This window comes from Somniosus microcephalus, unplaced genomic scaffold (assembly GCF_052327205.1).
Source record: "Somniosus microcephalus isolate GS21.2 unplaced genomic scaffold, FLI_Smic_1.0 unresolved_chr7, whole genome shotgun sequence".
Classification (NCBI taxonomy): Eukaryota; Metazoa; Chordata; class Chondrichthyes; order Squaliformes; family Somniosidae; genus Somniosus; species Somniosus microcephalus.
This window is the reverse complement of record NW_028225185.1, coordinates 15,794,038-15,818,999: the sequence shown is the minus strand read 5'-3', so window position 1 is coordinate 15,818,999 and position 24,962 is coordinate 15,794,038. Positions and strand designations below refer to the sequence as shown.

Sequence of the window (24,962 nt, the reverse complement as noted above, 5' to 3'; positions counted from 1 at the left end):
GGAATGACGTATGAGGAGAGATTATGTCGATTGGGCTTATACTCGCTGGAGTTTAGAAGAATGAGAGGGGATCTCATTGAAACTTATAAAATTCTAACAGGACTAGACAGACTAGATGCAGGAAGGATGTTCCCGATGGCGGGGGAGTCCAGAACCAGGGGTCACAGTCTAAGGATAAGGGGTAAGCCATTTAGGACAGAAATGAGGAGGAATTTCTTCACCCAGAGTGGTGAACCTGTGGAATTCTCTACCACACAAGGCAGTGGAGGCCAATTCATTAAATATATTCAAGAAGGAGTTGGATATATTTCTTAAGGCTAAAGGGATCAAGGGATATGGGGAGAAAGCAGGGACAGGGTACTGAACTTGGATAATCAGCCATGATCTCATTGAATGGCGGAGCAGGCTTGAGGGGCCGAATGGCCTACTCCTGCTCCTATCTCCTATGCTTCTATGTAAGTGGGAACATGTTCTACTTCGGAAATGATTGATCATTCATAATTTCCAGTGCAGCACGGTGACATCAGCTCTCGACTGCCCATCCTCATGGACCACGTCTGCCACCACGCTTGGTCTCGCTCTTCTATTATCACAGCTAACGGGGCAGATTAAAAGCTTCATTTAAATAAAGGGGGCCTTTTAACTCTACATCACCTGGAAATCTACACTGGGTCCGATGGTAAATTGACAGTTTGCAGCCACCTTGGGGGGTGGGGGGGGGGGAGAGGAATCAGCCAAGTGAACGTGGGTCGAGGGCCATTCAGTGACAAGTCCACCCGGGGAGGTGGAGAATCAGCCAAGTGAACGTGGGTCGAGGGCCATTCAGTGACAAGTCCCCGCTTTAGTTCACACATTAGGAAAAAGGCAATACACTTCTTGCAAGATCCTCGTCCCCTCAAATTGCTCGCGCCGCCACCACAGCCTGTAATCACCATCGACACACCCCAGATCCCACAGCTTCAAAGGCTCATTCCAGACACATCCCAAGTTCAGAAAGGAATGGGGTGTTTATTTATTGCTCAAGGGGAAAGTGTGGCCGACCACCCCCTCCTCTTTCCTAACCAGGGGGGGGGGGGGGAAGACACGGAAACAAACTGCAGCACCCCACCCGCCACCCCAGCTCACCTGGCACGAACCAGGATCGAACACGGGACCCCCCCCAGGTCTGTGTGGCCCCGCTACTCACCGGAGGGTCTGACTGACTCGCGTATTTACACTTCTATTCTCACTCGCCGCTTCGCGTTTCACCGACCCGGGTAAATCCTAGCTCAAAACACCGAGATCTCAAGAGTATCTGGGAACTGCAGCCCAGAAACTGCACATTCTGGGGAGGGGGGGGAAGGATGGCATGAAAAGTAACACCCACTGCAGAGAGGGAGAGGGACCTAAAAATGAGCAACCCCCACTGCTATCATTACGAAGCCCTGAAATGCCAAGAGAGGACCATAAAGAAGAATACCCTCAGTCAACTAGTCCTGGGACTCAGTGAAGTAACTACTAACAATAACCAGCCCCAGGACAGTGACAGCGTAACACAAAGAATTCGACCCAACACAATCGTCGCTAAGCAAAAGGAAAAATATCTGTCATATTGGGCAGAAACAACAAAAACCCAAAGCAAACTCAATTGCTACTTGGCCCTAAACAGACAATACAACATGGCTGATTACCTGACCGTGGTAAAGGACAGCAAACTGAGAAAAACCTTGACAATGTACAGACTTAGTGAACATAGCCTGGCCATCGAGAAAGGTAGACACAGACAGACCCGGCTACCAAGAGAGGACAGGATATGCTCTCACTGCAGTCAGGGAGTGGTGGAGACAGAGATGCACTTCCTCACAGCTTGTAGAAAATATCAGGGAATAAGGGAGAATTTCTACCCAAAATTCACAAAAATATGCCCGGAATTCAGAAATTTGAATGACGCCCAAAAACTCCCATACCTACTAGGGGAAGAGAGAAATTGTGTAACCTTAGCGGCACACTATGTTACAGCTTGCCATAAAAAGAGGGACAACCACTAAATATAAGAGTATATACAAATTATATGAATGTCTATTTATACACTCAGGGATATATCTGTTTATACACTGTATGGATAGATCTGTATTTATGTGTTCAACCATGAATGTTTTTCGATGCTTTGGCAACATAAGATGTACCTTGTCATGCCAATAAAGCGATTTGAATTGAATTGAGAGAGAGAGAGAGAGAGAGAGAGAGAGAGAGAGAGAGAGAGAGAGAGAGATGTACAAATAGACACAGGCGGAAAAACTCAAAGCACTGCGGACGATATCCAGCTCAGTCGATGGTACACAGACGCAGGAAGAGTCCCTAAAGGGAAGGTGGAGCCACACACACTGCTGTTAAAGTGGGTTCGAGTCAACGTCGCCCTGTCCCACCAACCACAGGATAAACAGAAGACGGAGGATACAGCTACCCCAACACAGCGTCGGCAATCAACTTTCCCAAAAACCGTTGGGAGGGAATAAAAAGGGATTACAACAGCACAACCGACATATCCAATACGGTAACTGTCGTATGATAAAATACACACTACATATGGTTTCCCCAACGAGCACCAGGATTAATCTCCACCCAAACGTATTCTGTACCAAAAAGACCTTTATAAAAAGACAGCAGTGAGTATCAAGAAAAATCAAACACGGGACTCTTCAAATCACGATGAGGTAGTCAAGGGAAGATGCCAAGTTCACCGCCAGCACTGTATCACAAACGCTTAATCCACAGGCCGGTTAACCACAGGCCGAGCACAAAGGGCACGGCAGGGGGCCGTCGTAGCTCGACCGTAATTTAAAGGTGGAACTGTAACTCAGCGCACGAGGGGGTTCACGTAACCCACTCAAGATTGCGATGAAACAACAGAGGACGGCGGCGCGTGCAAATATACGGAACGGTTTAAACGCCGAACCTTTGGTGTCTGGACCAACATGAACCCAGCCTCTTACTTATAAAAAATTACCGGTCGCATTTCCCACACTGCCCATTTCCATCTGTGGAAAATGGCAACAAAAAACTGACACACAAAAAGTACTCCGCGGCACCCAGTGTCCAACGGGGGCCCGCTCTACATTTCTGCAACACAGCACAGGGGCGGTGCCATTTGCCTGGAACCCGCACACAACTTGACTCCAGCTCGGCGCCATTCGTCCCAACCCGCAAATTCAAACAGCAGCTAGCTGCGTGACCGGCGGGAGGGGGAATCCCGCAGTTTCAACACGGCGAAAACGTCAAGAGATTCCCAACCTCCCGCGCTGGCCTCAAATATTTGAAGCGGTTAAATCGCGGGCCGGACTGATCATGCCAAAGCGGTCCGGGCGTGGTTGGCGAGTGGGTTGGCGGAGCGGGACGGGACTGCCGTTCTGTGCAAGGCTGCGCTCGCAGCCTTGAGCGACGGGCATTCGGTCAAATTTTCATTTGCGAGTCAGTGTGTGCAGGGACGATCTCCCCGAGCCCCTCCCCAACACCCCAGGGAGGGGGGGGGGGGGGGGGAGGGAGAGAGGGGAAGAAACTCGGAAGTAGTACTGAAGTAACATTACTCCTCGGAGGGACAGTCAGTACAATCCAGCCCACAACTGCCAGCTTGGCACAGCCTTGGACAATTCCGGAATTTCAAAATGAAAACTTTAAACAGAGCTGCTTTGAAATTGTGGCATCAGACAGTCAGTTATATTCCCGTAAGAGTGAAGACAAGTCGAGGACTCTTGGGCTGGTCAGGGGCAGCGGGCTGGAGGGGAAGGGAACCATCTTCCGGTGGGGGCCACCCACCTTTGTACCAAGTCAATATTCCATAACTTCACTGTAATCAGTAACGGCAAGACAGCGGGGAAGGATCCAGCGGTAGATGCCCGCACATCAAATGCCGCCCGTGACTGAACCTGGACAGATCGGGTGCCGTAACCGTTTTGTAAAAAAAAAAGTTGCCACTGCGAGCCGGCCATTCAGTGGTTAAAAACCAAAACCCCATCAGGCCCAGCATTCGGGTCCCAGTGACCTACTTGTGCACCTGCCCTTCTTGTACACTTGTAACATTTCATATCACATCACAGCGTTAATGAGACGCCCTCAATACATGGTAACTCAACTTGCGAACATGCACCTTGTAAACCCCCTATTATCCATCACATTGCCGCCCCGCTTTAATCAAACAGATCATTTTTAAAACACCAGCCCTCGCCCCGACCAAAGTTCCCTTTCATTCTTTTTTCTGGCTGCGTGGACCATTTAAAATTCCACGCATGCACGGTTTATCGATTTAAAAGCTGGTTTGCCGGCTGTGCTGGAGCACTGGCGCGGCTTATAGGGAACATTGCCACACCCACCCCCTCCACCACACCCAAACCCTGGGTTCTGGGCATTGTCCTGCGTGACTGCGTTCACGAGGAGAAACACCGCAAGGTGCCAATTTCCGTTCCGCGCCCCCCCCGACTCGCCAGCTCGTGCCAGAAAAGGGACTCCTTCCTCACCTACCCCCCAGAATATAAAACACAATTCCGTATCTCCCCCACGCATACAAGACTCCTAACCGGGCCCCCCCCCCCCCACCACACACGGAGCGCTCTCAAGTTCGCAACCGCAAACTGCGGAACCCCGCTCCGAGGAGCGCAACGTCCTCGCTGCCCTCACAAAAAAAACCCCACAGATGTGCATCGTAACCCTGAACGCAAGCCCACTGAATGCACCCCTCCCCCGCCTCACCACCTCCCTTTACCCGGTTAAAAAACTGGAGGTTTTCGGTCAATTGACACCCTCCCCACCCCACCCGCAAACGTCCCTCAGCCATCGTTCACAACCGGCTGGCCCAGGTTCTCCCGCAGGTACACCGACTGGATCTCCTTGCTCTTCAGGCAGAAGTCGCAGGCCCACACCGCCGAGGTCTCGGTGGTGAGCAGGCCGTAGGCCGTCTCCGTCATGCCGGTGCACTCCCGGTGGAACCACTTCTGGCAGGAGGCCTCGCACAAGATGGCGTCCTGGTCGTCGTTGACCTCGTTCAGGCAGAAGCCGCAGGGGTAGACGGGGTCGGAGGAGGGCCGGTGGCCGGACGGCGCCTTGCCGGCGGGAAAGCTGTTGCCGTCCGGCGCCCCGCTGTTCGGCCCGCCGGCGTTTTGGTTGAAGGCCGCCTGGTTGCCGTTGACGGCGGCTGGCGAGCCGGCGTGCTCGCTCCCTTGGTTAAAAGCGTTGCCGGGGCGGGAGAAGTTCTTGCCGCCGTCCTCCGCCTGAGGGAAGCTGCGGTCCGGGCTGGGGAACGAGGCCGGATTGGGCGGGAGGTTCGGCTGACTCGGGCCTTTGGCAAAGCTTTGGTTGGGCCGGGGCCCGGTGCTCGGGTTAAACGGGCTCGGGAGCTGGACGAATTTCTGCCCCATGGCGGGCCCGGCGCCGGGGAGGATGTCACCCCGCGGAGGCTGGCCCAGGTTCGGAGGCATCATGGAGTTGAAGTTGGCGCCTGGACCCGTCCCGGGGGGTCCCGGGTGGAGAGGCTGGCCGGGAGGCGGACTGAAGGCCTGGCTCAGTCCTTGGTTGAACGGCGGGCTCCCAAAGTTCATGCCGCCGGGCTGGCCAAAGTTCGGATTTTGAGGCACGCCAAAACCGCCGCCCAACTGATTGGGAGGGAAGTGGTGCGGTGGCTGGCGCCTCATGGGTTGAGGGCCAGGGCTGAAGGCAGGATGCAAGTGGGGCGGGATGGCGGACTGCGGCCGATAGGCTCCGTAAGCACCTGGGTTGCTGAAGAAAGGTCCGGGCGGAGCCGCCCCTTTCGGGGGCGTAAAGTCATCGTCAAACGGGTTGGAGGCCACCAGGTGGTCAACCATTGGCGTGGGCGGAGGAGCAAACTCGGAGAGGTGCGAGAACTGAGCCGCCTGCGGGACAGAAACACAAGGGCTGGGTTAGACAGTGACCGCAGGCGTACACCCCGACGCAAGAAAATTACTAGGCACTTGGTCTAAGCGTTAAACAAAGCTTTAATCAACTGTTTTACAACATGGAGGTCTAGTTGTGTCCTTCACTAGTTCCTGTTAAAGAATGTCCTGAGCAAGCTGGGCCCGTGCCCGAGTATTTATACTCTCCCTGGACAGCGCCACCCGCAGGCCGCTCAGTATTATTTCATAAGTCTTTCTTTCATGAAAGACTGATTCATGTCACTCCCGTTACAAATCGCAAGAGTGTTAGAAAGCCCTGTCCTTACACGCAAATACTTCGTTAATAATGCTTAAGGGAGGGTCGGTAACCAGAGGAAGGATGTCGCGACCTTGGAGAGGGTGCAAAGACGATTGACCAGAATGGTTCCAGGGGATGAGGGACTTCAGTGATGTGGAGAGACTGGAGAAGCGGGGCTTGTTCTCCTTAGAGCAGAGAAGGTTAAGGGGAGATTTAATCGAGGCGTTCAAAATCATGAGGGGTTTTGATCGAGTAGATCGGGAGAAAGTGTTTCCAGTGGCAGGAGGGTCGGTAACCAGAGGACACAGATTGAAGATAATCGGTAAAAGAACCAGAGGGGGAGGTGAGGAGAATGTTTTTTACGCAGCGAGTTGTTGTGATCTGGAACGCGCTGCCTGAAAGGGCGGTGGAAGCAGATTCAATAGTGACTTTCAAAAGGGAATTGGAGAAATACTTGAAGGGGAAAAATTCACAGGGCTGTGGGGAAAGGGCAGGGGGGAGTGGGACTAATTGGAGAGCTCGTTCAAAGAGCCGGCACAGGCACGATGGGCCGAACGGCCTCCTCCTGTGCTGTAAGATTCTACATTTCTGAGGCTCAACAATAATCCTTAATTCATAGGCTAAAGGAAAAGCTAGCCATGTGGTTCTGGCGCGAGGCTGGCAACCTCGCAAGGGTGGCGGGTTCAAAGCCCAGCCTGGCACGTTGGGACGCTGAACTCAATAAATCTGGGCATCTGCGCGTGGGCACCAGAAACTACAAGCAGGAAAGCTGCCGGATTGTAAAAAAGAAAACCCCAACTGGTTCACCAATGCTCTGCAGGGAAAGAATCTGCTGGGAGAAAGCAGGGACAGGGTACTGAATTTGGATGATCAGCCATGATCTCATTGAATGGCGGAGCGGGCTCGAGGGGCCGAATGGCCTACTCCTGCTCCTATCTTCTATGTTTCTATGTCCTTACCCGGTCTGGGCTTCACGTGACTCCAGTCCCACACTGCGTGGGTTGACTCAATGCCCTCAAAGCACTGAGGGCCGGGCGATTAATGCCAGCCTCGCTCACATCCAGACAACCAATTTAAAAATCTTAGCGCGGCATTAGCGGAAGCAAGACTGCCAGTTACAGGAATGGTTATTTGAACATAGCATGGGATGCGCTGCTATCTTAAGTGATGTCCCAATCCCAACACACCTCTCAACACATCCCAACTATTGCCTGTGGTCATTTTCTGAATCTCCAGGATTTTTAAGCAGTGCTTTTTTTAAAGGCGAAATTCAAGTAAACTCTTCCTGCTGAAAGTGCAAGAGGAGTTCTTCTCAAAATCCAACGGCAAGCTTTAAAGGATACCTTTGAAGGAAGAACTAGAAACATAGAAGACAGCAGGAGTAGGCCATTCGGCCCCTCGAGCCTGCTCCGCCATTCAATGCGATCATGGCTGATCATCCAAATTCAGTACCCGGTCCCTGCTTTCTCCCCATATCCCTTGATCCCTTTAGCTTTAAGAAATATATCTAACTCCTTCTTGAATATATTTAATGAATTGGCCTCCACTGCCTTGTGTGGTAGAGAATTCCACAGGTTCACCACTCTCTGGGTGAAGAAATTCCTCCTCATCTCTGTCCTAAATGGCTTACCCCTTATCCTTAGACTGTGACCCCTGGTTCTGGACTCCCCGACCATCGGGAACATCCTTCCTGCATCTAGTCTGTCTAGTCCTGTTAGAATTTTATAAGTTTCAATGAGATCCCCTCTGTGTCTTCTAAACTCCAGCGAGTACAAGCCCAATCGACCCAATCTCTCCTCATACGTCATTCCTGCCATCCCAGGTATCAGTCTGGTACTACGGGTACAAGCACCAGGAGGGCAGCGGAGACTGGAACATGGTCTTGTGCAGGGCACTTTGTGCAACTAGGAACGACCAGTCAATTCAGGATGCGGTCACATTATTCCGCACAAGAGCTGTACACTATTCCTCCTGTACCACCGGTTCTCAACACCGAGGCCAGTCTCAAACGGCCAGACTCCACGAGTACACTATTGGACACACATCAAATCTGACATTAGGGTAACAAATGACCTCTCAGGTGTCAAATTGTGTTTGGGAACGCTCCAGTGAAGCGCCTTGGGGTGTTTTCGTACCTGAAAGGCGCTGTATAAAGAAAAGTTGCTGCTGTTAGGCAGCTGCGAGGCCGGAAATCATAAGAACATAAGAAGTAGGAGCAGGAGTAGGCCACACGGCCCCTCGGGCCTGCTCCGCCATTCAATAGGATCATGGCTGATCCGAATCTAGACTCACGTCCACTTCCCTGCCCTCTCCCCGTAACCCCTAATTCCCTTATCTGCTAGGAAACTGTCTATCTCTGTTTTAAATTTATTTAATGTCGCAGCTTCCACAACTCTCTGAGGTAGCAAATTCCATAGATTTACTACCCTCTGAGTGAAGAAGTTTCTCATCTCAGTTTTGAAAGGGCAGCCCCTTATTCTAAGATTATGCCCCCTAGTTCTAGTCTCACCCATCAGTGGAAACATCCTCCCCGCATCCACCCGATCAAGCCCGCTCACAATCTTATATGTTTCGATAAGATCGCCTCTCATTCTTCTGAACTCCAATGAGTAGAGGCCCAACCTACTCAACCTTTCCTCATACATCAACCCCTCATCTCCGGAATCAACCGAGTGAACCTTCTCTGAACTGCCTCGAGAGCAAGTATATCTTTTCTTAAATATGGAAACCAAAACTGTACGCAGTATTCCAGGTGTGGCCTCACCAGTACCCTGTATAACTGAAGCAAGACTTCCCTGTTTTTATACTCCATCCCCCTTGCAATAAAAGCCAAGATTCCATCGGCCTTCCTGATCACCTGCTGCACCTGCATACTAACCTTCTGTGTTTCATGCACCAGGACCCCCAGATCCCTTTGTACTGTAGCACTTTGCAGTTTCTCTCCATTTAGATAATAACTTGCTCTTTGATTTTTTCTGCCAAAGTGCATAACCTCACTTTCCAACATTATATTCCATCTGCCAAATCTCTGCCCACTCACTCAGCCTGTCGATGTCCTCCTCACTCACTGCTTTCCCTCCCATCTTTGTATCGTCGGCAAACTTGGATATGTTGCACTCGGTCCCTTCCTCCAAATCGTTAATACAGATTGTAAAGAGTTGGGGTCCCAGCACTGACCCCTGCGGAACACCACTAGTTACTGATTGCCAGCCCGAGAACAAACCATTTATCCCAACTCTTTGTTTTCTGTTAGATAGCCAATCTTCCACCCATGCCAGTATATTACCCCCAATCCCGTGATTTTTTATCTTGATCAGTAATCTTGTGTGGCACCTTGTCAAATGCCTTTTGGAAATCCAAATACACTACATCCACTGGTTCCCCTTTATCCACCCTGTATGTTACGTCCTCAAAGAATTCGAGCAAATTTGTCAAACATGACTTCCCCTTCATAAAACCATGCTGACTCTGTCCTATTAATTTATGTTTATCCAAATGCTCTGTTACTGTTTCCTTAATAATGGACTCCAACATTTTACCAACCACAGATGTTAGGCTAACTGGTCTATAGTTTCCAGCTTTTTGTCTACTTCCCTTCTTAAATAAGGGTGTTACATTAGCAGTTTTCCAATCTGCCGGGACCTTTCCTGAGTCCAGGGAGTTTTGGAAAATAATCACCAATGCATCCACAATCCCTACCGCTACTTCTCTCAAGACCCTAGGATGTAGGCCATCAGGTCCGGGGGATTTATCCGCCTTAAGTCCCATTATTTTACCGAGTATCATCTCCTTAGTGATTTTAATCGTGTTTAGCTCCTTCCCCCCCCCATTGCCCCCTGTTTGTCCAGTGTTGGGATATTTTTAGTGTCCTCTACTATAAAGACTGATACAAAATATTTGTTCAGCGTCTTTGCCGTCTCCATGTTCCCCACCACTAGTTTCTCGGTCTCATCCTCTAAGGGACCAACGTTCACTTTAGCCACCCTTTTTCTTTTTATATAGCTGTAGAAACTCTTGCTATCTGTTCTAAATCATGCTACGTGCAAGGGTAGAACTTGGTCGGATTTATTGCGAAATGTCACATTTTGTCAAGGAGGACGCCAGAATTTAGAGGGTATAACGTTCAGAAAATTGTGAACAGATTTTCTCTTTTGTCGAAAAGGCTGAGGGGTGACCTGATCGAGGTCTTTAAGATTATGAAGGGGGTTCGATAGGGTCGACGTAGAGAAGATGTTTCCACTTGTGGGGGAGACCAGAACTAGGGGCCGTCAATATAAGAGAGTCACTGATAAATCCAATGGGGAATTCAGGAGAAACTTCTTTACCCAGAGAGTGGTGAGAATGTGGAGCTCGCTGCCACAGGGAGTGGTCGAGGCGAAGAGCACAGATGCATTTAAGGGGAAGCTGGATAAACACACGAGGGAGAAAGGAATAGAAGGATATGGTGATGGGGTGAGATGAAGAGGGGTGGGAGGAGGCTGGTGTGGAGCAGAAACACCGGCACGGAGTGGATGGGCCGAACGGCCTGTTTCTGGGCTGTAAATACGACGTAAGCCACTTCGTCTAACTAAAAACACAGACTGGATTAACAGCAGGGAACCAGACACAGTAACTGGGATCGAGGAATCGTGTGATCGAGGGGACGCTATAAAAAACACTCTGCCAGGTGCCCAGAATTCAGATTTCTATTTATTTAAAAGACGACTTTACGGTACCTGTGCGCTGGACTTCCGCTTCTTCTTCTCTGGACTCTTCAGCTGTGTCCCACCACCGTTAGCACCTAACCAAGACAAAGAGAGATCAGCACTTGCCACAGCAAGAGCAGCCTGCGCACACACCATCTCTGCCTGGGACGGCCCGACACCAGATCTGTTTCGGGCCGCTTCAACCAACTGTTTTGCCGACTTTGAGCCCGCGACACAAATCTGCCCCTAATCCAGCACTAATTGAGAATGTCAGTCAGAGACACCACAGCATGGCTAGTGTGGGAAACAGATCAAAATCTCACACTGGTGCAATGAAGGGCGCTCTTTTGAGGTTGGGGCAGAATAGACTTCAATTTACTCTGTGCTGTACCTGCCCTGGGAGTGTTTGATGGGACAGTGTAGAGGGAGCTTTACTCTGTATCTAACCCGTGCTGTACCTGCCCTGGGAGTGTTTGATGGGACAGTGTAGAGGGAGCTTTACTCTGTATCTAACCCGTGCTGTACCTGCCCTGGGAGTGTTTGATGGGGACAGTGTAGAGGGAGCTTTACTCTGTATCTAACCCGTGCTGTACCTGCCCTGGGAGTGTTTGAGGGGACAGTGTAGAGGGAGCTTTACTCTGTATCTAACCTGTGCTGTACCTGCCCCGGGAGTGTTTGATGGGACAGTGTAGAGGGAGCTTTACTCTGTATCTAACCCGTGCTGTACCTGCCCTGGGAGTGTTTGATGGGACAGTGTAGAGGGAGCTTTACTCTGTATCTAACCTGTGCTGTACCTGCCCTGGGAGTGTTTGAGGGGACAGTGTAGAGGGAGCTTTACTCTGTACCTAACCTCGGAGTCTGGTACCAGAATGAGAAAGGTGTGCACTGATAGTGACTGAGTGCACCATACAGTGTCAGTGCACAGCAGGCTGGTATCTGAGAGCAGTCAATGTGTGTCTCTCAGATACTGTGCAATCCATTGTGTATTTCCAGCATGCTCTTGACTCAGCCTTTACACCTTCAGTGTCAGGCATGGCTCAGTGGGCAGCACTCTCTCGCTTCTAAGTCAGAAGGTTGAGTCCAGAGACTTGAGCACACAATCTCGGCTGACACTCAGTACAGCACTGAGGGAGCGCCGCACCGTCGGAGGGGCGGTACTGAGGGAGCGCCGCACCGTCGGAGGGGCGGCACTGAGGGAGCGCCGCACCGTCGGAGGGGGGGCACTGAGGGAGCGCCGCACTGCCTGAGGGAGCGCCGCACTGTCGGAGGGGCAGTACTGAGGGAGCGCCGCACCGTCGGAGGGGGGGCACTGAGGGAGCGCCGCACCGTCGGAGGGGAGGCACTGAGGGAGCGCCGCACCGTCGGAGGGGCGGTACTGAGGGAGCGCCGCACCGTCGGAGGGGGGGCACTGAGGGAGCGCCGCACCGTCGGAGGGGGGGCACTGAGGGAGCGCCGCACCGTCGGAGGGGAGGCACTGAGGGAGCGCCGCACCGTCGGAGGGGCGGTACTGAGGGAGCGCCGCACCGTCGGAGGGGGGGCACTGAGGGAGCGCCGCACCGTCGGAGGGGGGGCACTGAGGGAGCGCCGCACCGTCAGAGGGGCGGTACTGAGGAACGCCGCACTGTCGGAGGGGGGGCACTGAGGGAGCGCCGCACCGTCGGGGGGTGGGGGGGCACTGAGGGAGCGTCGCACCGTCAGAGGAGGGGCACTGAGGGAGCGCCGCACCGTCGGAGGGGCAGTACTGAGGGAGCGCCGCACTGTCGGAAGGGGGGGCACTGAGGGAGCGCCGCACCGTCGGAGGAGCAGTACTGAGGGAGCGCCGCACTGTCGGTACTGAGGGGCGGCACTGAGGGAGCGCCGCACTGCCTGAGGGAGCGCCGCACTGTCGGAGGGGCAGTGCTGAGGGAGCGCCGCACTGTCGGAGGGGCAGTACTGAGGGAGCGTCGCACTGTCGGAGGGGCAGTACTGAGGGAGCGTCGCACTGTCGGAGGTGCCGTCTTTTGGATGAGACGATAAACCGAGGCCCCGTCTGCTCTCTCAGGTGGATGTAAAAGATCCCACGGCCACTATTGGAAGAAGAGCAGGGGGGAGTTCTCCCCGGTGTCCTGGGGCCAATATTTATCCCTCAACCAACATCACTAAAAACAGATGATCTGGTCATTATCACATTGCTGTTTGTGGGAGCTTGCTGTTCACAAACTGGCTGCCACGTTTCCTACATTCCAACAGTGACCACACTTCAAAAGTACTTCATTGGCTGTGAAGCGCTTTGGGACGTCCCGAGGTGGTGAAAGGTGCTGGAGAAATGCAAGATCTTTCCTTCTTAACACGTTTCTCCGAAGCACCACCGAACAGCTATGACTCCCTACTTTACGTTATATTACAGGAGGCGACAATGCTGCCGCGGCACCGTATCAATTATCGGGACAGCTCGCTGGCACGGAGGTTCGTTCGTGTCAGTTACTGATTTTTGGGCAGGATCGTTCTTTGCAGCCACACCAAGTGAATGTGACACACAGCAATTCATTCAGCACAGCACATTCAGCTGTTGTACAATAAAAACTTGCATTTATGGAGCGGTGTTGTTGCCCATAAACATCCAAAGGCGATTCACAGGCGAGTAGTCAGACAAAAATGGACACCGAGCCACTGACATTAGCACAGGTGACCAATAGCTTGGTCAAAGAGCTGGGTTTTAAGTACCTTCTTAAAAGGAGGCAAAGGGGGAATTCCGGAGCTTAGGACCCAGGCAGCTGAAGGCACGGCCGCCAATGGCGGGGCTGAGGAAGTGGAGGACGCACAAGAGGCCAGAATTGGAGGAGCGCGGAGCTCTTGGAGGGTTGTAGGGGGTTACAGAGATAGGGAGGGGGGAGAGGGCCGAGGGCCGTGGAGGGATTTGAAAACAAGGATGGGAATTTTTTTTAATCGAGGCGTTGCCGAACCGGGAGCCAATGTAGGTCAGCGAGCACAGGGGTGTTACACAGTATCTACAGCACAGAAACAGGCCATTCGGCCCCTCTGCTCCGTGCCGGTGTTTCTGCTCCACACCAGCCTCCTCCCGCCCCTCTCTTCATCTCTTGGAAAACAGTGACAGGATCGGACAAAGTCAACATGGATTTACAAAAGGTAAATCGTGCTTGACTAATCTACTGGAATTTTTTGAGGATGTAACTGGTGAAATAGATAAGGGAGAACCAGTGGATGTGGTGTATTTGGACTTTCAGAAGGCTTTCAATAAGGTCCCGCATAAGAGATTAGCATGCAAAATTAAGGCACATGGGATTGGGGGCAAGGTATTGACTTGGATAGAGAACTGGTTGGCGGACAGGAAGCAGAGTTGGAATAAACGGGTCTTTTTCCGAGTGGCAGGCAGTGACTAGTGGGGTACCGCAGGGATCGGTCCTTGGGCCCCAGCTATTCACAATATATATTAATGATCTAGACAAGGGAACTAGATGTAATATCTCCAAATTTGCAGACGACACAAAGCTGGGTGGGCGAGTGTGCTGTGAGGAGGATGCCAAGAAACTCCAGGGTGATTTGGACAGGTTGGGTGATTGGGCAAAAGCATGGCAGATGCAATATAACGTGGATCAATGCGAAGTTATCCACTTTGGTGGCAAAAACAGGAAGACAGATTATCTGAATGGCAACAGATTGGGAAAAGGGGAAGTGCAACGAGACCTGGGTGTCCTTGTGCACCAGTCGCTGAAGGTAAACATGCAGGTGCAGCAGGCGGTTAAGAAGGCAAATGGTATGTTGGCCTTCGTAGCGAGAGGGTTTGAGTACAGGAACAAGGATGTCTTGCTGCAGTTGTACAGGGCCTTGGTGAGACCACATCTTGAGTATTGTGGGCAGTTTTGGTCGCCTTATCTGAGGAAAGATGTTCTTGCCATGGAAGGAGATCAGCGAAGATTCACCAGGCTGATACCTGGGATGGCAGGAATAACGTATGAGGAGAGATTGGGTCGATTGGGCTTATACTCGCTGGAGTTTAGAAGAATGAGAGGGGATCTCATTGAAACTTATAAAATTCTAACAGGACTAGACAGACTAGATGCAGGAAGGATGTTCCCGATGGTCAGGGAGTCCAGAACCAGGGGTCACAGTCTAAGGATAAGGGGTAAGCCATTTAGGACAGAGATGAGGAGGAATTTCTTCACCCAGAGAGTGGTGAACCTGTGGAATTCTCTACCACAGAAGGCAGTAGAGACCAATACATTAAATATATTCAAGAAGGAGTTGGATATATTTCTTAAGGCTAAAGGGATCAAGGGATATGGGGAGAAAGCAGGGACAGGGTACTGAATTTGGATGATCAGCCATGATCGCATTGAATGGCGGAGCAGGCTCGAAGGGCCGAATGGCCTACTCCTGCTCCTATCTACTATCTCTGGTTCTTTTGCCATTTATCTTAAATCTGTGTCCTCTGGTTTCCTGCCACTGGAAACAGTTTGTCCCGATCGAATCGATCAAAAACCCTTGCAATTTGGAACGCCTCGATTAAATCTCCTCTTAACCTTCTCTGCTCTAAGGAGAAGAATCCAAGCTTCTCTAGTCTCTCCACGTAACTGAAGTCCCTCATCCCCTGGTACCATTCCGGTCAATCTCCTCCGCACCCTCTCCAAGGAGTTGACATCCTTCCTAAAAAGTGTGGTGCCCTATGTTTGCAACTCTTGATACTCTTAATTGATCTATATATAATTACAAGTTTTTCCATTATAATTTGCTATGTAAACGTCACGCCATAATTACACCCGCCCTCTTCCGTTACATGGAGAGATTGTATGTCAACAGTGGACCGTCACGATGTAGTTACAGGTTCTCGACACCCCTTGGTATCGAGAGCAACTGCTGCGAAACACAGTAATTAAAATATAAAGAAAGGGTTTTGTATTTCTACAGCAACCTCAGGACGTCCCAAAGTTGTTTGGGCGTGCGGTCACGGTCGTAATGCAGAGAAAGGCGGCGGCTCGATTCGCGCACAGCAAGCTCCCACAAACAGCAATGTGATAAATGAGCGGATCATCTGGGTTTTTTTTTTATAAAGTGATGTTGGTCGAGGAATAAATATTGGAATAAAGAAGACACCCCCCTACCACTCTTCCATTAGTGGGATCTTTGACATCCACCCGAGAGAGAGGGGCGCAGCTCAATTCGCGCACAGCAAGCTCCCACAAACAGCAAGGTGATGAACGAGCGGGTAAATCTACTGAGTGCATTCCCCTTTTCCTTTGCATTCTCCCTTTTTATTCCCCTTTTTCCCTTTGCATTCCCCTTTTTCCCTTTGCATTCCCCTTTTTCCCTTTGCATTCTCACTTTTTCCCTTTGCATTCTCACTTTTTCCCTTTGCATTCTCACTTTTCTCCTTTGCATTCTCACTTTTTCCCTTTGCATTCCCCTTTTTCCCTTTGCATTCCCCTTTTTCCATTCTCTTTTTTTGCATTTACCTGCTTTGCTGCGCTTGTGCACCGGCGCCACCGCCACCTCCTTCTCCTGCTCGGCCGCCATCTGAGCCCGCCGCTGGCCGCCGCCGCCGCCCGCTCCTCCCGCCGCCGCTCCCCGCTTGCGGGCCAACTTTAAATCCTTTTCAGACGATGAGGGGAGGCGAGTTTGAAGTGAACAATATTACAGAGACAGAGAGAGAGAAAACTCAGACAGCCGCCACCAGCCGCCGATGATCCTCCTCCTCTGCTCCCTCACCGGCCGCCGCGCTCGCCCAGCCGCCCCGACGACGACGCGGCCGGCGGCCCATCGCCGGCTCCGGCTCCCGCCCGCGCTCCTCCGGGCGATTCAAACCCAACCGTCCGCCCAACCGCTCCTGCTCGAGCGCTCGCTCCGGGCCAACGTTCCAAAATCCCCGGGCCCGCGTTCCAAACCCTCCACGGACGTTCCAAAATCCCCGGGCCCGCGTTCCAAACCCTCCACGGACGTTCCAAAATCCCCGGGCCCGCGTTCCAAACCCTCCACGGACGTTCCAAAATCCCCGGGCCGACGTTCCAAATCTCTCTCTCTCTCTCTCTCTCTCCCTCTTCCCCAGACAGTGGAGGACAGTCCACCATTGAGAGAGAGAGGGGGATGGTGGGTTTGTTGTCTCCGCTTGCTCTCTCTCTTCTTCCTCCCCTACTCCTGACGCGCCTTCTAGTTAATTTGTCTTACTCATATCTTATTAAATCTACTTGGATGTGTGGTGGCTTAGTTGTTTCCCCCCCTCGAAACACTTTCTCTCCCCCTCCCCCGAGGCGGGTGGTGGTGCGGTCCGCGCGCCTGCGCACTCACACCCACCCTCCAACGCTGGCCGGGCCCGGAGGCCACTGCGCAGGCGCGGTGCCCGCTGGGAGTTGTAGTTCCCCCAAAAGGCTCCAACAAGCTCAGCGGGGGTCACTTGTGCATTGGAGCAGCTGGTCTATTCTTTTTTTAAAAAGTGTTGTGGGTGTGCTGTGGCTGGAAAAGATTCTTCAGCAAGACTTATGTTTTTTTTAAATTAAATTAAGAATTATTTCCAATAATGGTTCACTTGAATAGCTAATGACCTCCCATGGAAGAGGGTCCCATCATGTTCCATGGCCATCCCCCCAGGGATCTAGCTGGTCTGGGCTAAGGCAGCACTACTGGGGCTCCAGTTGGCCTCAGTGCATTATCCAGCATTCCTGTTCCAAATTACCATCCACTCCGTCCTGTTGCAAAGTTCCTGTCACAGAAACATAGAAGATAGGAGCAGGAGGAGGCCATTCGGCCCCTCGAGCCTACTCCATCATTCAATGAGATCATGGCTGATCATCCAAATTCAGTACCCTGTCCCTGCTTTCTCCCCATATCCCTTGATCCCTTTAGCCTCAAGAAATATATCTAACTCCTTCTTGAATATATTTAATGAATTGGCCTCCCCTGCCTTCTGTGGTAGAGAATTCCACAGGTTCACCACTCTCTGGGTGAAGAAATTCCTCATCTCTGTCCTAAATGGCTTACCCCTTATCCTTCGACTGTGACCCCTGGTTCTGGACTCCCCGACCATCGGGAACATCCTTCCTGCATCCAGTCTGTCTAGTCCTGTTAGAATTTTATAAGTTTCAATGAGATCCCCTCTCATTCTTCTAAACTCCAGCGAGTATAAGCCCAATCGACCCAATCTCTCCTCATACATCATTCCTGCCATCCCAGGTATCAGTCTGGTGAATCTTCGCTGCACTCCCTCCATGGCAAGAACATCCTTCCTCAGATAAGGCGACCAAAAGGCTGAAATTGATAGATTTTTGGATACTAAGGGATATAAGGATAGGGTGGGAAAGTGGAGTTGAGGTCGAAGATCAGCCATGATCTTATTGAATGGCGGAGCAGGCTCGAGGGGCCAAATGGCCGACTCCTGCACCTATTTGTTTTGTTCTTATGTTAATGGTTCAGAAATCTAACTCATGAATTCAACACAGGAAGGAAGAGTGTGTAGGACCGAGTATTTGGAGATATCGGGAGGAAAGTTCAGGGGAGCATTAATCATAGTCTTTTGATAAAATAGGGCAGAAGAAACATTGGGATGGAACAGAGGTTGCAGGCTGGAGATGAAAGATTGCCTCTCTGACAAGTTTTTTCCAGGTTATCGACATCTGGACGAAATGGAAATTCAACCTAAACAATCTTTTATTTGTTCTTGGGAGGTGGGCGTTACTGGCAAGGCCAGCATTTGTTGTCCATCTTTAACTGTCCTCAGGTGGTGGTGAGCCGCCTTCTTCAACCGCTGCAGTCCCGTGTGGTGAAGGTGCTCCCACAGTGCTGTTAGGGAGGGAGTTCCAGGATTTTGACCCAGCGATGATGAAGGAACGGCTGATATATTTCCAAGCCGGATGGTGTGCGACTTGGAGGTGGTGGTGTTCCCGCGCACCTGCTGCCCTTGTCCTTCTAGGTGGAAGAGGTCGCGGGTTTGGGAGGTGCTGCCGAAGAAGCCTTGGCGAGTTGCTGCAGTACATCTTGTAGATGGTACACACTGCAGCCACGGTGCGCCGGTGGTGGAGGGAGTGAATGTTTAAGGTGGTGGATGGGGTGCCAATCTTGTAGATCATACATACTGGAGCCACAGTAAGCCACTGGTGGGGTGGGTGGATAGTGGGTTAAACCAACCCTAGGTGAAGACAATATTGGCGAAAGGCATCACGACGTGGTGTCGACGCCAGGTGAACCCAATGCTTAGATAAGCCTACAACCTGATGAACCCAACACGAATAGTCGTGCTAGATTGAGTCAAACGTTACACAGACCTACCATTTAGCAGTCAATGCTGGAGGAGGCCAGTGCTTGTTGGATGTTGTTGGCTCAATATCAGGTGGAGCCAATGCTAAGTGGAGCCAAGACTAGGTGGAGTCAAGACTAAGGTGGAATGTTGGGTGGAGAGAATGTTGGGTGGAAACAACAATGGATGAGTCAACACTAGGTGGAGCAAAACTGGGTGAAGCCAATCCTAAGTGAAGACACCAGGTGGAGCGCGCGGTGTCCGCCGGCACACTTGAGGCCTTCCGCGACCGGTGGGCGCCGGGGGGACTGGAGTGCATCGTCACCCCGGCCGGTGTGATTTTAATTTAATTTGATAAGTTTTAAAAATTAATTTAAGTTTCTTTACAGTCCATTTGTTGGGCCGGGAGAGCGGGAGGCTCCGCTCGGCGACGCAGAGAGCCCTGTGGACGGAGAAGAATGTCTGCTGGATCTGCACAAGCTCTCCACTGGGAGCGCCGAGCCTCATAGAAACATAGAAGATAGGAGCAGGAGTCGGCCATTCGGCCCCTCGAGCCTGCTCCGCCATTCAATGAGATCATGGCTGATCATCCAAATTCAGTACCCTGTCCCTGCCTTCTCCCCATATCCCTTGATCCCTTTAGCCTTAATATATCCAACTCCTTCTTGAATATATTTAATGAATTGGCCTCAACTGCCTTCTGTGGTAGAGAATTCCACAGGTTCACCACTCTCTGGGTGAAGAAATTCCTCCTCATTTCAGTCCTAAATGGCTTACCCCTTATCCTTAGACTGTGACCCCTGGTTCTGGACACCCCCGCCATCGGGAACATCCTTCCTGCATCTGTGTGAATTCCTGGAGACCCACTATCTGGATGAACAAGTGATGATCAGGAAGCTTGGAGATCACATCACCAACTTGAAGAGGCTGGGACCCCTGCCTTGCAGGGAATGATGGCTTGTGACTTTGTACAAAGAGCTGAGACTTGAGCTCTGTAATGTCATTAACTGTGAATAAAATGTTCAAATTTAAAATTTAAAACAATTAATTAATAAATAAAGGACCTAACACTAGGTGGAGCTACCACTTAAATGGAGCGAACTCCAGGTGGCGCACTCAGTGAACCCAACACTAGATGGAGTCAATGCGACATGAAGTCAACACTGGAGCCACCTGAACATGAACCGACCACTCACTGGAGCTAATGCTGGGCGATGTCAGTGCGTGTTGGAGCCAATACTTGGTGAAGGCAGTGCGGAGTGAAGCAAATGCTGGGCTTGCGGGGCGAGCACTAAGTAGAGCTCACTATATAGGTGCGTCAAAGTGTGTCTGGAGCACAAACTAGGTTAAGTCCGAGCTAGGTGGAGCGTATGCCTTTGTTATCGCCAGACTCCCGACTATTCCAACGCCCTCCTGCCTTCCGCTCTCCATAAACCTCAGCTCATCCAATACTCTGCTGCCCTGTGTCCTAACTCGCACCGAGTCCCGTTCACCCATCGCCCCTGTGCTCGCTGACCTACATTGGCTCCCGGTCTGGCAACGCCTCGATTTTAAAATTCTCATCCTTGTGTTCAAATCCCCTCCATGGCCTCCTCGCCCCTCCCTGTCTCTGTAACCTCCTCCAGCCTCACAGCCCCCCTCCCCCACCGAGATTTCTGCGCTCCTCCAATTCTTCCCACTAGTTGATGGGACAAGGACTAGGGGACACAGATTAAAGGTTTTGGGCAAGAGATTCAGGGGGGATGTGAGGAAAAACTTTTTTACGCAGCGAGTGGTGAGGACCTGGAACTCGCTGCCGACGGAAGTGGTGGAAGCGGAGACACTCGATGTTTTCAAGGGGAGACTGGATAGGCACTTGAGGGAAATAAACTTGCAGGGCTACGGGGATAGAGCGGGGGAATGGGACTGACTGGATCGCTCTACAGAGAGCCGGCACGGACTCGATGGGCTGAATGGCCTCCTTCTGTGCCGTTATGACTGTATGACTCTTGCGCATCCCCCGATTTCCATCGCTCCACCATTGGCGGCCGTGCCTTCAGCTGCCTGGACCCCAAGCTCTGGAATTCCCTCCCTAAACCTCTCCTCCTTTAAGACACCCCTTAAAACCAACCTCTTTGACCAAGCTTTTGGTCACCTGTCCTGATCTCTCCTTATATGGCTCGGTGTCGAATTTTGTCTGATAATCGCTCCTGTGAAGCACCTTGGGACGTTTTACTACGTTAAAGGCGCTATATAAAGGCAGGTTGTTGTTATGCTAGTTGAACCCAACTGGTGCCAACAGCAGGTGCACTAGGTGGAGCTAATGTTCGGTGACGCCAATACTAACTGGAGCTAGCGCTAGATACAGGCAACACTGAATGATGCCAGTTATAGGCACAGGCAACACTGAATGATGCCAGTTATAGGCACGGCCAGCAAGAAGTGGGGCCAGTGCGCTGGGCGGAGCGAGCGCCAGGTTCCATGGGGGAGCCAGCTGCCCCCCTCTCCCCTCCTGCCCACGTAAACCTTACCGAGGGGGTTTACAGCGCAAGCGGAGATGTTCAAAATTATGAAAGGTTTTGACAGAGTAACATTCAAAAGGGAATTGGATAAATGCATGAAAGGAAATAAAAACGCAGGGCTCTGGGGAAAGAGCAGGGGGGGAGTGGGACTAATTGGAGAGCTCTTTCAAAGGGCCGAATGGCCTCCAGAGTCATACAGCACAGAAAGAGGCCCTTCGGCCCATCGTGTCCACGCCGGCCATCAAGCCCCGTCTATTCTAATCCCATTTTCCAGCACTTGGTCCGTAGCCTTGTATGCTATGGCGTTTCAAGTGCTCATCTAAATCCTTCTTGAATGTTGTGAGGGTTCCTGCCTCTACCACCCTTTCAGGCAGTGAGTTCCAGATTCCAACCACCCTCTGGGTGAAAAAGTTTTTCCTCAAATCCCCTCTAAACCTCCTGCCCCTTACCCTGAAACTATGCCCCCTGGTTATTGACCCCTCTACTAAAGGGAAAAGTTCCTTTCTATCTACCCTAGCTATGCCCCTCATAATTTTGTACACCTCAATCAGGTCCCCCCTCAGCCTTCTCTGCTCGAAGGAAAACAACCCCAGCCTGTCCAGTCTCTCTTCATAGCTGAAGCGCTCCAGCCCAGGTAACATCCTGGTGAATCTCCTCTGCACCCTCTCCAATACAATCACATCCTTCCTATAGTGTGGCGACCAGAACTGCACACAGTATTCCAGCTGTGGCCTAACTAGCGTTTTGTACAGCTCCATCATAACCTCCCTGCTTTTATATTCTATGCCTCGGCTAATGAAGGCAAGTATCCCATATGCCTTTTTAACCACCTCATCTACCTGTCCTGCTGTCTTCAGGGATCTATGTACATGCACACCAAGGTCCCTCTGATCCTGTCCTTCCTAGGGTCCTACCATTCATTGTGTATCCCCTTGCCTTGTTAGTCCTCCCAAAATGCATCACCTCACACTTTTCAGGGTTAAATTCCATTTGCCACTGTTCTGCCCATCTGACCAACCCGTCTATATCGTCCTGTAGCCTGAGGCTTCCCTCCTCGCTATTTACCACTCCACCAATTTTCGTGTCATCTGCGAACTTACTGATCATACCTCCTACATTCATATCCTTCTGTATGATTCTAATTCCACCCCCCCCCCTACTGAAGACCAGGAGATCATGGGGCAGCGTGAGGTATTCCAATAAGCTGAGGTCCAGTGGCACGAGTTCTCGGTCAGATCCAGGAGTCTCGCCACACTCATCTAGCTACTGGGCCTGCAATGGCGGACACCGGTTGGTAAGGCTTGCGAGCTCCCAATATGGGGGTGGTCTATGATGCAGACTACAATGGGCGTATTCCGTGTCAGATGCCAAAATGCAACACGTGTCCAGTCGGAGCGGGGCGCTCGCTGCCCCCCGAATCGTTTCACATAGGAGCTTCACAACCGGCAGAGGGGCGAGACTTTTACCCCAAGGGCCTGGATTTTAAATACAGGTTGAAGAAGTGAAAAAAACAGCATCAAACCCATAGCGTCACCCCTGCCCTTTGCACAGGAACCGTTGCTCTCTTCAGAATGGGCTCTCCCCTCAAACCCACACAATGGGGGCGATTTCGCCAGCCCTGGGGAGGCGAGACTGCCGGGAAAATGGCAGAATCGGGGGGCGGATACCCATCCCGCCCCCAACCCGCCTCTGTGCCATCTTCCCAGGAGGCGGGTAGCCGACCCGTGCTGGGAGCCCCCTCCTTGAGGTGGGAAGGGGATTAGTGTCAATGAACTGCTTTTTGTTAACAGGCAGTGTTTTGGATAATCCCTATTTTGAGCCCTAAAGTGTGGGCTTCCCGACGGCTCGGAACTCGCCAGGGTCAGCGAGGTGAGCCGTGGGTCTGCGGGGGTCGGAGGGGCTGAGATGTCCGGTCTGCAGGTGAGTGATGGGTGCAAGTGTGGAGAGGTAAGTGTGTGAGGTGAGTCTTAAGTGTTTTAAAAGCTTTACTTACCTTAGCTTCTTCTCCAGGCTTCCTTCCTTCAGTTCTTGGGAGTCCCTCATCTTACCGGTACAGAAAGCAAAATGGCCACTGCATTCTCAAGTGCATCAGCTGTCTGCTCAGGACAGATTTCTAAGTGAGCCTGTGTCCCAGGATTCAACTTCGAAGACAGATGGTCAGTGTTTGACAGCTTCACAGAGCTGTCAAACGTTGACAATTCATCTGTCAAAAGCTCTCGACAGATGGAACGGCACTCGCTGACGTCACCAGGAACCGGCTTTCCCTTAATTGGCCTGCTGAGCCCGCTGGGCGGGCTTAACGAGGTCAATCATGGGAAAATAGCGTGGGTTGGCCGGGCGCCGATGGAGGCGGGGCTGAAACCCGACAAGCAGCAGGCCTGCCTCCATCACGTCCGCAATGGCAAAATCACCCCCAATATCTCAAGTACAGATAGTCTTAGGAACAGGAGGAGGCCATTCGGCCCCTCGCGCCTGCTCCGCCATTCAATCAGATCACGGCTCTACTGCAGCTCAACTCCAGCTACCCGGCCATGTTCCATATCCCTCCATAGCGTTACCCAACAAAAATGTATCCATCCCAGTCCTGAAAGCTCAAATTGACCCCGCAGCTTTTTGGGGGGGAGAGTTCCAGATTTCCACCACCCTTTGAGTGAAGTGCTTCCTGATTTCACTACTTAAAGTGTCAGCCGTGGCCCAGTGGGCGGCACCCTCGCCTGAGTCAGAAGGTCGTGGTTCAAGTCCCACTCCAGAGACTTGAGCACAAAAATCCAGGCCGGCACTCCCAGTGCAGTACTGAGGGAGCGCCGCACTGTCGGAGGGGCGGTACTGAGGGTGCGCCGCACTGTCGGAGGGTGGTACTGAGGGAGCGCCGCACTGTCGGAGGGGTGGTACTGAGGGAGCGCCGCACTGTCGGAGGGGTGGTACTGAGGGAGCGCCGCACTGTCGGAGGGGCGGTACTGAGGGAGCGCCGCATTGTCGGAGGGGCGGTACTGAGGGAGCGCCGCACTGTCGGAGGGGCGGTACTTGAGGGAGCGCCGCACTGTCGGAGGGGCGGTACTGAGGGAGCTCCACATTGTTGAAGCATCAGTACTGAGGAAGCGCCGCATTGTCGGAGGGGCGGTACTGAGGGAACGCCGCACTGTGGAAGGGGCAGTACTGAGGGAGCGCCACACTGTCAGAGGGGCAGTACTGAGGGAGCGCCGCACTGTCGAAGGGGCGGTACTGAGGGAGCGCCGCAGTCGGAGGTGCCGTCTTTCAGATGAGACATTAAACCAAGGCCCCGTCTGCTCTCTCAGGTGGGTGTAAAAGATCCCACGGCCACTATTTTGAAGAAGAGCAGGGGGAATTCTCCCCGGTGTCCTGGGGCCAATATTTATC

The 24,962-nt window shown here is 52.0% G+C and overlaps 1 protein-coding gene across 1 annotated transcript; it reads right to left on the bottom strand.

Moving 5' to 3' along the window:
- Positions 1–4,576: 4,576 nt before the first annotated feature.
- LOC147086577 (pygopus homolog 2-like) lies at positions 4,577–17,075 on the bottom strand. Its single transcript, XM_085978718.1, has 3 exons — positions 16,313–17,075; positions 10,893–10,957; positions 4,577–5,879 (listed from the first exon to the last, which is right to left on the bottom strand). The coding sequence occupies exons 1-3, from the start codon at positions 16,371–16,373 to the stop codon at positions 4,800–4,802; spliced, it is 1,206 nt and encodes a 401-aa protein (XP_085834844.1). The 5' UTR covers positions 16,374–17,075; the 3' UTR covers positions 4,577–4,799.
- Between the last annotated feature and the right edge of the window lie 7,887 nt (positions 17,076–24,962).

Coding starts and splice junctions, on each gene's coding strand:
- LOC147086577 (XM_085978718.1), bottom strand. CDS start 16,373: ATGGCGGCCGAGCAGGAGAAGGAGGTGGCGGTGGCGCCGGTGCACAAG. Junction 10,958..16,312: donor GCACAAGCGCAGCAAAGCAG/GTAAATGCAAAA, acceptor TGTCTTGGTTAG/GTGCTAACGGTGGTGGGACA. Junction 5,880..10,892: donor AGCGGAAGTCCAGCGCACAG/GTACCGTAAAGT, acceptor TCTGTCCCGCAG/GCGGCTCAGTTCTCGCACCT.